This window comes from Hylaeus anthracinus, unplaced genomic scaffold (assembly GCF_026225885.1).
Source record: "Hylaeus anthracinus isolate JK02 unplaced genomic scaffold, UHH_iyHylAnth1.0_haploid 11978, whole genome shotgun sequence".
NCBI lineage: Eukaryota > Metazoa > Arthropoda > Insecta > Hymenoptera > Colletidae > Hylaeus > Hylaeus anthracinus.
Window position 1 is genome coordinate 4,620,040 of NW_026534326.1, and position 11,830 is coordinate 4,631,869.

Genomic DNA, 11,830 nt, shown 5'->3' on the forward strand with positions numbered 1-11,830 from the left:
CTGGCCACGGACATCTAGGCAAATTTCTAGACAGTCTCAGTTTGTGGCTGTTACACTATTTAGCCTCTTCATTTCACCGCCAAAGTGCGGAGCAGTAACTTTACATGAATTGTCATTAGGATCTGAATGTCCGCACTGTTGAACACAGCAATTTAGCTGCGCATAGTTGGAAACCACCGAATTTTACATTGTGTTATACAGTGTCGCCTTTGCACTTTGCTGGAAAGCATCTTCATGCAATGGCAGCTCATTTCGATTTCACATCTTTTTCTATTTTCTTGTAGTTTTTAATGGGGATCTTTTATTTTTCTATGATAACTCCTTGAGTCCTCCACTTTTTCATGTACTTGGCATAATTTTTTTACTTTTTTGAAGTTATGTATGGGGATCTTACTTCTTTTTGCAAAGATAATTTGCATAGTGAATGATTTTAAATAATTTTTATATTATATGTATATAGTACTTTATGTAGAGTTCATGGTGCTCGAAATCGCTTATGGTTGCAAGAAATTGAAATGTTAAAGATGAAGTGAGAAATAGGAAAAATATGTCCACTATTTGTAACACACAATTTATTGTATTAGAATAAAGTTCAGAAGTATGCAGAACACATGATAGAAAGTCTTGTTCCAAGAAATTTTAATGTTACTGATAATACATCTATAATATTTTTAATATCTATAATCTAGAATAATCCATATGAAATAATATGAAAAAATGAATTGTTTAGTTTTGTGATTTATATATGTCGCAGGGAAATGATAAAAATAGAGATTTGATCAAATCCCTAAGGTAGATGATCAATTCACAGGAGATGTTAAAATAACAACTCTGTGAGGTCATTTCTCTAAAGAAAGTAAATGATTTGATCAAATCCCTTAACTGTTTTAGTGAAAAGATGAAATAATATGATTTGATCAAATCCCTTGACTGTTTTAGTGAAAAGATGAAATAATATTGTTTAGATATTAAAAGTATTAATTTAGTAAATCATGCGTTATTAAGTGTAGAGTAGGTAATACAACAATAGTCGTAGAAATATAAATTATTTATTAATTACATTCCCTAAAAGTATTCTTTTTGTTTTTTAAAATATCAGCTTAGGTACCTATTTCTTTTGCTAATTAGTCTCGAATAAATAATTTATGTTTCTATGAGTATTGTTGTATTTCCTATTCTACTTTTAATAATGCATGATTTACTAAATAAGTACTTTCAATATCTAAACAATATTATTTCATCTTTACACTAAAACAGTTAAGGGATTTGATCAAATCACCTACTTTCTTTAGGGAAATGACCTTACGGAGTTGTTATTTTAACATCTCCCGTGAATTGATCATCTACCTTAGGGATTTGATCATATCTCTATTTTTATCATTTCCCTGCAACATATACACAGACTTCTTATTTTTTTAATTGAAGAGAGGAAAAGAAATGGAGAGCGGGTAAAGAAAGTGAATATGTATATTTCATATGATATTAATTTATTAATTACAAACATTTATTCATTCAATTCATGAATTAATACAAATACCAGAAAATTTGTTATGCACACCGCTCACCATCATCTTATGGTTCAATTATCTGTAACATACAAACCATATTTCAGTTGAAAATTAACGCAGAACTTAAAATAAAAGTAGAAATCATAATTTTCATACAAACATTATGTACAGCTTACTTAATTCCTTCTGTTGTATACTCTGTCAGATCGTAGTATATTTTAACTGGCAAATTTCAATATAGCTGTCAAACTTTATCGTATTTCCTGTAATACTTGCACAATTCTTCTTGTGGTATTTTAATAATTACTACCAGATATCCTTCACTCAGATAAAATACTAGAATTTCACAGCGGCAGCTCCTATTTTTGGAGAGCACCAAAATACTGTTGCTTCGTCATCAAATTATTTGGTTCATATCAATCAAAGACTGTGGAAACAGAAAACACAAGAATTTACGCGCATACAACTACTTATCAAATAATGGTAAACACTATCTACTTTTAATTGTGGATTTTACTTACTCTTTTATTGATGATGTTATATACTCCTCTTCTTGATGTGAAATATAATAAAATATGTCGCACTTTTAATACTACTATTATAGTTTTACTGCGTGCACACACGTATTGCAAGGCAACATTACTGTTTCTTGTGCATTATTTCTTGCAGGTATCTGGTGAAATTTTTGTCTTCTGTCTTAATAATCTGCATTCAGCTATTCCTCACTATAACCTATATCTCTCAAACGATACTAACCTATATCTGTCAAACGATATACACAAGTATTTCTTATGGCGGCCGACGAGTCTTGCCGACTGATTTCGAGAGTCGACGAATCGACGAACGGCCTTGTCTCCTATTGGCTAAGTGTTGACGAAAAATCGACTGGAAAAGTATAAGACAGTAATATTTTTGGATGTATCGTGACACGATATTACGATATCGCTGTTGTACGTGTACCGATCTGATTGATTTTCGTTTTATTCGAAAGCTTATATGCGATTTACATCAGAAAAATGCGTTTAAATTTAGAAAATATTGCAGGCGTGATGAGATATTAATGAAAGAAGTTTTAAGTTAGGTTAAAATGGACCATCTCTCCTGTAAAAGATAGCGGTAGCGCCACGTTATACAGGGTGGCTATATAATTTTTCATGAACTTGGCGTCGAAACGCTACCGCGTCTCTAGATAAACAATGCATATAGCTTTCCCCTCTTCTTTGTTGTTTTCCTCTTCGCTATGTGTTGCAACACACATACATTGTCCATAGACCCTTTGTCTTTGCGTAAGCATGTCCGCGATTCTCGTAAAATCTTCTTGCCCTCTTGTCATTCCTTGATGCTGTTTTTTTTAAAGAACCTGCCCTCCTATCCTCTTGCCTACTACTTTTTCATCACAATTTATTCATTTTCCGTTTATTCTTAATTTGTTAACCTTTTGAGTGCTGAAGAATTTTTTTAACCGACTTCGAAAAGGAGGAGGTTACTCAGTTCGACCTGTATATAAAATATACAAATATAAATATATATAAATGTATATAAATATATATATATATATATATATATATATATATATATATATATATATTTTTTTTTTATGTATAGTACTCGATTACGCCCAGACGGCTTGACCAATCAGGATGAAACCTGTTGCATCTTGTAGAGCATGTCTCCAAGGTGGTCCCATTACCAACAAAATTTGGGATTTCTCATTTTTTACCCGTTTTTTGTGTGCAGAAAACCGAAAAATGTTGTATTACTTCTTATTCCGAAACGAATTGACCAATCGGATTGAATCTTCTTGCATCTGGTAGGGCTTCGTTGTCTCTTAAAAGCTTAAAAATATATTTGACCCTCTTCCATTTTTTAACACTTTATTGCACTTTTTATCGCAAAAAGCGTACTATTTCACGTATGTTTGGCCTGAATTCGATGAAATCGATGAAACCCTTTACATTTTGCTGAAGGACTCGTTTTCGAGGTGATTACTTTGCAAAAATGATCTTTCTTATTGTTTATAACTATTGTTATTGCAAAATTTCTATTCTTTTATGTAACTCGGCAAGGAATTAACCGATGACGATGGAGCCTTCCGCATTTCATGATAGATGAATTCGTGATGATCCCATTTGGAAAAATTTATGCATGGTTTCATTGTTTAAAACCATTGTTGGTGCAAAATTGCTATGCTCTGGTGTATCTCCAAGAAATTTACTAAACGCAATCAATCCTTTCACATTTAGTTGCACATGCATTCCTGATAATCCCATTTGCAACTATCTTGTTTGCATCTTGTTTGCATTTGAGTACTGAGGGGGGGGGGCGGTGCCGCCCCCGCGTCCCTGTCGGGCTCCATGGCGCTTAGACCTTATCCCAGACACTCCGAATCCGCGGAAACTGCTCCTTGACTTGTCGGAGGGGGCTGATAACCCAGTTGATGCTTTCTACCTCGTTTCTCGCTCTTGCCACACTTTTTAGAGTCCGGGCCAGCATTAGTGATTCGAGCTATTCGCGGGGGCGGTCCATCATTGGGCGGGGTCATTCTGTCTATTTTTCGGGAGGTGCCGAAGCCTGGTGTGTCGTCGGGCTATCCACATCCCTCAGGACCTGCAGTACCAGCCTGCATTATTCTTTCTACACTGTGCCATCAAAGTTGTGAATTCTATACACCCCCTGTCAATCTATTCCTGGTCCGTTAGGCGGTAACCGGGCTCAGCCTGCGTGTTCCGTAACACAGATTGGATCTGGTGCCCTCTGTTGTCTGCCACCTCCCCCCTCCCTTCCCTGATTTTATATCCTATCACTCCCCCCGTCCCTCTTGCACCTTCCCCTTTATCTCTCTAGCGCGACAAGGCGACGGTCTTCATCCCCCCCCCCCCTTGGTTAAGACTATCCCTCTCGGTTCCTCTTTCCGACGATAGCTTGCCGTCCATTTTCGAGGTTTGGATTTCCGGATTATCTGTATTTGGGAACTCTACTACCCCGGATATCCCTACCTAAGCCGATAGTTGCTACGAAGCGTCATTGGTGGGGAAGTCCTATTTATTTCTATCTTTCTCGTCTCGCAGATCCTCTTCAACCACAGCGGAACTACCCCCAAAGTGGGGCTTTACTTTACTGGGCGAAGTCGTGCGCGGATCCCTTCTAAACTTGTGATAATCTCACAGTCTCCTTCAATGTTATTGGTTAGGTTCCAATTCTTCCAATTAAAGGTCAGGGGTCATTTACGGTCATGCTCTCTTGTGTAAATAAATAAATAAATGACTAGAAGTGACTAGAAGGTGGTGTGTAAATAAAATAAAATAAAATAAAATAAATAAATAAATAGAATGAATAAATATATAAATAAATAGGTATAATGTGTAAAATTGTAAATGTGTGTGTTGTTTGAAAGAGGGCCAGCCTCTGCCCCTGATCCCATATTCCGTCTTCTGATTATCTCCGAATTCTCCTCCTTGTTATGGGAGTGGCGAAGGAGGAGGGGTGGGCGCATTCATACGCGCCGCCCTGTCCATCGCACGCTTGTACTCCTCTTTGTCTTTCAGGGCGTATGATAGAACGGTATGATAGAACGGTCAAATGATAGTTCATTTGGCCGTTGGGTCTGGTCAACCACTTCTCAATGTTCGAGATCCAGTCATGAGTGACCTTGTTCACGCATTCCCGGTCCCATCGTTCTTGCCATTTTCTTGAAAGGGCTCTCTTGATGTCCTTTTCCCTTTCAACGTCGGCATCCTCAAGGTGACGGCTGGTCGCCCGAAATGTGCCCTGTCGGAGTCTCCTGCAACGCTTCTCCAGCCCGTACAACGCCAATCTCTTCTCAAGCTTGAATATAATGGGTGATATACCTGCCAAAACCGTTAGCGCGTCAAGCGACACGGTTCTGTAGGCCTTGACCACCCTGTTCAGGCCAGCCCTCTGCGCCCTTTTAAGAGTTTGCTGGTTCTTTAGATCGTCTAGCGCCACCCTGGACCATATCGGCGAGGCATACGTTACTATAGATTCAAGCACCCTGTAGTACAGAATGCTCGTCTTATGGCCCGCCCCGCCGATGTTTGGCATAATGCGCGACAGCGCCGCCGACACTCGAAGCGCCTTATCTGTGACCGTAGTTATGTGTTCCCTGGAACGTTGTCCTCTGTCGAACTTAACACCTAAGTATTTCAGTCGATCCGTCGGCACTATTTCCTCGTTGCCAACCCGGATGGAGAAGTCACCAAGCCTTTTGCCAGTTAGGGAGAAGATCTCCGTCTTCTTGGGCGCCGCCTGAAGTTGGTTCTCCTCCATTCATCCGAGTATAGCCGCCACCAGTCGCGACCAGCGCGATATCATCGGCGTAACCGATGATCGTACAGCCCCTCGGACTCCGTCATACGCCACATTCCATAGGATGGGTCCTATGACTAATCCATGCTACACTCCCATGTATGGAGACTCCTCGTTCCACTCCCCACCTGCCCAGTATCGTAGCCTCCTGTCCCTGAAGTAGTCTATTAAGACTCTGCGCAGGTAGACGGGGAATTCTAGCTGCATCAACGCGTTTGCCACTCGGGGCCACCGAATAGTATTGAACGCGTTCTTGACATCGAAAGTGACTAGGATGCAGAAGTTTTGCTTAAGCAGCGCAGTCTCCGCAATCCCAGTCACCTCTTCTAGCGCGTTAAGTGTGCTTCGTTCCCTCGTAATTCCGTACTGTTTATCGGATATTCCACCGTCACCAATGGCCGTGATAATGCGCTCCCGTAGCACAGACTCAAAGACTTTAGCCCAATGGCTAATAAGGCATAACGGCTTGTACGCCGAGGCGGTTGCAGGGTCGCGCCCCGCCTTAGCAATCAGGACCAGTCTCTGAGTCTTCCACCGACGTGGGATCACTCCAGAAATCAGAATACTATTGAAGACATGTGTGATCATGTCGATCCTGACCTTAACTATAAGACCGACTGTGACTCCCGGTATCATATCGACGCCGGGGGCCTTGTCAAGGGAAACCCTCGAGACCGCCATCTTCAATTCCTCCGGGTCAATAGGGGACCAGTTATGCACCACGGTCTCCGGCCCTGGATTGAATGCCTCAAGGGCCTCCGTATCATCCGCAAGCGGGAAGAGAGTCCGCACCAGCTGAGTTTTACGGATCCCGACAGAGCAATTCCCTTACCGCCTGCATTCGTCCCACGCGAGCCCCAGGCTGGGGAACTAGCGTTGAAATCGCCAGCGATGAGAACATCTTGCGTCCATGCCGCTCTCTCCATCTCCAGTTCATGGAGGGCGTTGCTGAGAGCAACATCCCCCAGCGAGGGGAGAAATAGCAACTGGCTATTCGTCGTCTGCCCACCTCCACCGAGACAAAGCCATATCCGGCAATTACGCTTCCGCTGGTCCCTTTAGTGACACTGTAGTGGGTCACCCAGGACGCCGCCTTGCCGGTTGTGTCTATGAACCATCCACTGAGGACATAGTACGGCACCGACACCGCCACCACGTCGATCTTCAATTCGTCGACAGTGCGTAAGAGCAGGTCCTGCGCCAGCCTGCAGTGATTCAAATTGATTTGCAAGAGGCGCATCACTGACGATCTGTCGTAGAAACCTTCCCCCGGAGGTATTCACGGTATTGTGGGCAATTAGTTACCCCAGCCACGTGCCTGATCTTGTCCTCGGGTACACCCTTTTTCCTGCATATGTAGCAGGAGAGGTGCAAATCACACCCCTTGGCAATATGCCCAGCCTTGCCACACTTCCTACATATGGGCTGGTTATCCTCCGTGTTAGGACACGTTGCTCCAATGTGGCCGTAGCCGTGACACCGGAAGAAACGTGTCAGTTTAGCCGCCACCGTAACCCTGCATATGGGGTAGCCAATGCGTACCTTTGAGCCTTGAGGAAGCTTGCCTTCTATAGCCCAGGAACGAGGCACCTCCGCAATAGCAATCCGCGTGCCGGTGTAGGCCGTTCTAATTGTCCTAACGCGCGCATCGCTGGCATTGAGCGCACCACAGTGTCGCGCGACGGCCGCCAAGATGTTAGGCTCCTCCACTATAGGATCAAGATCCCTAATCTCCAGATACACTTTGGGGGACAAAGCTCTGACCGTGTAATCCTGGCCAACCGCCGCACGGATCGCCGCCGAAGTTTGAGGAGCGTTACCCTCCTTGGTAAGCTCAATGATAAGGTCTCCCGTCCTGGACCTCCTCACCACATTTACAGTCTCCTTCAACTGCGTGTTGGGGACCTTGGCCGCCACTTCGCGAAAAATCTCTGCGTAAGTCTTGCCCTCTGCTTTGATCGCAACAGCGTCATTGTTGGGGCCCAGCTTGCGTCTCGGCTTGGGTTTTGGCGCACCAAGAGCCCTCGCGTTGTTGCTGCTACCTGTGCCGGTGTTCCCCGGAGCTTGGATTTTTCCACCCGATTCGGCAGAAAGCGACAGGGCCTTCTTCTTCTTTCTATGTCCCTGCTCCGCCCATTCTCCCTCCGTGACGGCAGCAGACGTGTGAGAAGCCGCCTTCTCGGTTCATCGTCCAGGAGGGACGACACTGCTCCTCGGTTTGGGAGTCGGCATCTCTCCCTTTCCCTTCCCTGAGGCAATCTCACTGTACGTCCTTATCTTCTGTACAGCTTTTCCACACCCACCACTATCACCGGAGGTCTCACCGATCCTCCCTTTCTTGCTGCCCTCATCAGGACTGTAACCACTTTTTTCCTGAGCGGTCGACAGGATCCTCTTCCTCTTCTTTGCCTTCGCAAGATTAGGCGAAGAAGTAGGAGGGGGCATCTCCTCCACATCCATTTCGGTCTGAGTCTCGATCTCGGTCTGTGTATCCCTCTCGGTTACAGCAACCTTCCTCCTATTGCCTAGCACGATGCTTCTCAGCATGGCGTGCTCCCTCCAGTAGGTGCACAGCTTTTCTATCCTAGAAGCACAGCTGAGGTAATCCCCTCTGCACTTCTTGTTTATATTTTTATTGGAGTCTTGGTACTCCACTACCTCTTCAATAGTGCTAAAGAGCTCCTCCAACTCTGGAGATGGTATCGGCCACCTCCGCAATGCGCCTTTTCGCATCCTGGGGCTAAGGCTGACACATTTGGCCCTGTCGATGGTCTCCCGTGTCGTCGTGGGGCTCTACCGGTAGGTGGCTTTCTTGTTCGTCGGCTCTTCTGCTGAGGACGTTTGTGAAAAACTAACCCTCCTCCTGGGAAACTTGTTTGTCGGAGTGTGAAAACCATTGTCACCATCGCCCTCACTGTCCGATGGTGCCGTCTCATCAGCTGAGGACATAATGTCCGCCGTGAGTGAGGGTGAATTACCGCCCGTCGGCACGCCCTTCACCGTCTCTGTTCTTACCAAGGTGACACTGACTTCACTAAGGTCAGCCAGTAGTCGCTCCTTGATAATGTCCGTCTCCTTGCTGGGACTGGTGATCGTAGTTCCAGTCGTGACAGATTTACTTCCCAAGATCGGACTCTCAGCCCTGTCGCCGTTACTCCCTCCGCAGGTCAAAGGCGTCGGTTTCCTGGTGCCTTCACCGTGCTCCTTTCGTCGCGCGTAGCCCGCGGCGATAGCCGCCCCCCCCCCTGCTGTGCTGTTTGTGTTTGTGTTTGTTGAAGCCATATATAACGTGAAAAATTCATCGGTTCCGCCTATTATGGGACCTCTACCGCGGTAGGGGATCTATCCACCGGTAAAAATACCCTAACCTTACGCGACATCGAAACCGAGAAGCGGTTTGTCAGGCGGTCACACCCTATCGATGCCGGAATGACTCTATGAAAAATGTTACGGAATAAGCCCGCGCCATAAATGATGCAAAAGGTTTAACGTCACCCTTATCGAGTGGGCGACGCCGAATCTGAATGGACGCCAAACCCAAACCTCGGGCTAGACGGTGCTACGGTTTACCCCCCGTAGCTCAGGGTATGAGGCAATACTGACCAGGTAAGCCTCCATTCCTGCGCCCGGTAATCCCACTTCAACCCCGAGATTGGCTCCAGTCAGCGGCTAAGTGAGCGGTTCTCTCACGTTTAACATGCGCTTTCACGGGACCTTTGCCGGCGTATCAAGGTACGCCTGGTTTACGTTTACCCTTATTACTACCGCAGAGGTCAGGTACTGACATCACTCTCCGCCCCAGTCGAGGGGCTACTACTCCCCCCTTGGCTAGTCTCTCGGGAATATCCATGAGACACCGGCCACAGCCCATTCACATACACATTCATACCAGTGTTTGTCCGCGGGGGCTTTCACCCCGACTCCCCGGTAAGGCGGAGGTGACCTCGCAGCCGCCATCCGCCCCGCCGGAGAGCTTTCCCTATCCGCAACCCGGGGACGCGCCACGTAGAGGTTCACCTCCCCTCCCGACTGCAAAAAACAGCCAGGTCCGTGGAGGTGGTGGAGTCCTGACTACACCTTATTGGGTGATTTCTGCGATTGGGTCCCAGTCTTAGACCTTTTCAGCCCATCATCTCCGCAGCAACTTTCTACTTTGGCGAGGCTACTTTGTTAGTATCGTTCTTATTGTTCTGTTATCCCCTTCTGATTCACAACTCCGAACGGCACGGCTGATTCTATCTGTTTGGCACGGTCACCACCCGCCCTTGGGTTTATCTCTCTGAATCCCTCTTTTTCTCGCGGAATGTTATTCACATCGGTTTGGAGGGTCTCCAGTCCCTCCGTGGAGCCAATGGTACCATTTGAATGGCTCCGCGGCTCCTTTTCTTACGATGGAGGATTTTCACGGCCCGGTTACCACCCGTTCTAGGCTCTACCATGTCTTGCTTCCAGGAGCTGTAGAGCCCTTTTCCATGTAGGATGGTTGTTGTTTATTGCTTGCTCGGGGACACGGTGAGGTGTAGTCGCGTGTCCCACTACTATTCTCCTTTATATTTTTAATGTGTTTTTAGCCCGTCTAGTAACTCTTTCTTTCTCTCTGGTTTTCCATTGGTTGTTTTTCTTCCACTTGTCTCTGTTGATCCTGATGTTCTTCGAAGAAGGGTCCCCACCCCTTCCACAGGTCGATGGTACCTTGTGGGTACCGTGACCTTTTTCTACGATTGAGGTTTGTATTTTCTCGGTTGTCACCCGCACAAGGTTCTATGATCCGCTACGAGTAGGGATTGTGGACCTCTTTTCAGTATAGGATGGCTATTTGATTTTCTTGCTATGGGCCACAGTGAGACTCGGCTTCGATGGTTCGTTTGCCTGGTGACTTCGTTTGCTGCGCTGCTGGAAGGACCCTTGGTTGCAGATTGACTGGGGGCCCCTCCTCGCCCCCATTCAGTGATCCCCTACCTCGACTCAGAGTGCAGCGCGGGGGCGAGGTATCACTCGCGTTGCATTTCTGTTACATCACCATGTTAGGATCTCCTTTGGTTGCAGCTTGGGTTTGTCCTTCCAGAGCATTTCAGTTTCTGTCGTCACCAGGCTCTCTCCAGGGTTTCGTTTCCTCTATAAATTTCGTGATCTTTGTTGGGCAGGTTTCTTGTGTTTCTTCTGTATCTAGGAAGTGTTTCCCAGGTATTTCAGTCTCTCGTTCATTAGTCTTGAGCATTCGCATAGGATGTGTTTGGTGGTTTCTCTTGCTTTCTCGCATTTCCTGCATGTGCTTGTATCGCTCACTCCCATCTTGTTCAGGTAGGCATTTAGGAGTGCGTGCCCCGTCAGAATGCTTACTACGTCTCTAGCTTTTTGTTTCTCCATTTGGACTTTTTTCTTGCTTCTTTTTCTTACGTTTGTTTCTCCTCCTAGTAATTCTTTTGCTTGTGTGCATTCCCCGGTCTCTGCCCATTTTCTTTTCTTTTCCTGCTCTCTCCATTTCCTTATTTCTTCCCTGTATGCTGTTTCGGGTAGTGAGATAATTGGTTCCGGTCCGACAGGTATCGAGTCGGATCCCAGATTTGCTAATCTGTCAGCTCTTTCGTTTCCGTAGATGTCATTGTGTCCTGGTACCCATATTATTGATATTTTTTTGCCTATCTTGGCCAGTGTGTTCAGCTTCGTCTTATATTCTTTGGTCGTCTTGGATTTTATTTCTGCCTTGTCCAGCGCTAGGATTGCTGCTCGGCTGTCTGTGGATATCGTGATGTTCTTCCTTCTTATACCTAGGCTCAACATCTCATGGATGCAGTTAGAGATGGCCACTGTTTCCGCTTGGAATACTGTGGCGTATTTCCCTAGGCTACTGTACCCTTCGATATTGAGCCCCTTGCTGCAGTATCAGCCTGCCCCTGAGAAGTCGTGTTTCTTTGATCCGTCTGTGTATCAGACTATGTCGTAATTATCATGTATTTTAACTGTTTTTCATTCCTCTCTGCTACCGATCGTAGTTG

At 45.5% G+C, this 11,830-nt stretch overlaps 1 protein-coding gene and 1 long non-coding RNA gene across 4 annotated transcripts; both read right to left on the reverse strand.

The window, feature by feature from the left end:
• Positions 1 to 1,558: 1,558 nt before the first annotated feature.
• LOC128896837 (uncharacterized) lies at positions 1,559 to 2,767 on the reverse strand. 3 transcript variants are annotated; one of them, XR_008462133.1, is made up of 4 exons: positions 2,469 to 2,767; positions 2,030 to 2,393; positions 1,685 to 1,935; positions 1,559 to 1,587 (listed from the first exon to the last, which is right to left on the reverse strand). It is a non-coding gene; the product is annotated as an uncharacterized LOC128896837 (long non-coding RNA). The 3 variants fall into 3 exon arrangements; XR_008462132.1 differs by having other exon boundaries at positions 2,030 to 2,755; XR_008462134.1 differs by having other exon boundaries at positions 1,563 to 1,587; positions 1,669 to 1,935; positions 2,030 to 2,763.
• Positions 2,768 to 4,943: 2,176 nt separating this feature from the next.
• Positions 4,944 to 5,795, reverse strand: LOC128897000 (uncharacterized). The gene has a single exon (XM_054160618.1). The coding sequence runs from the start codon at positions 5,793 to 5,795 to the stop codon at positions 4,944 to 4,946; it is 852 nt and encodes a 283-aa protein (XP_054016593.1).
• Between the last annotated feature and the right edge of the window lie 6,035 nt (positions 5,796 to 11,830).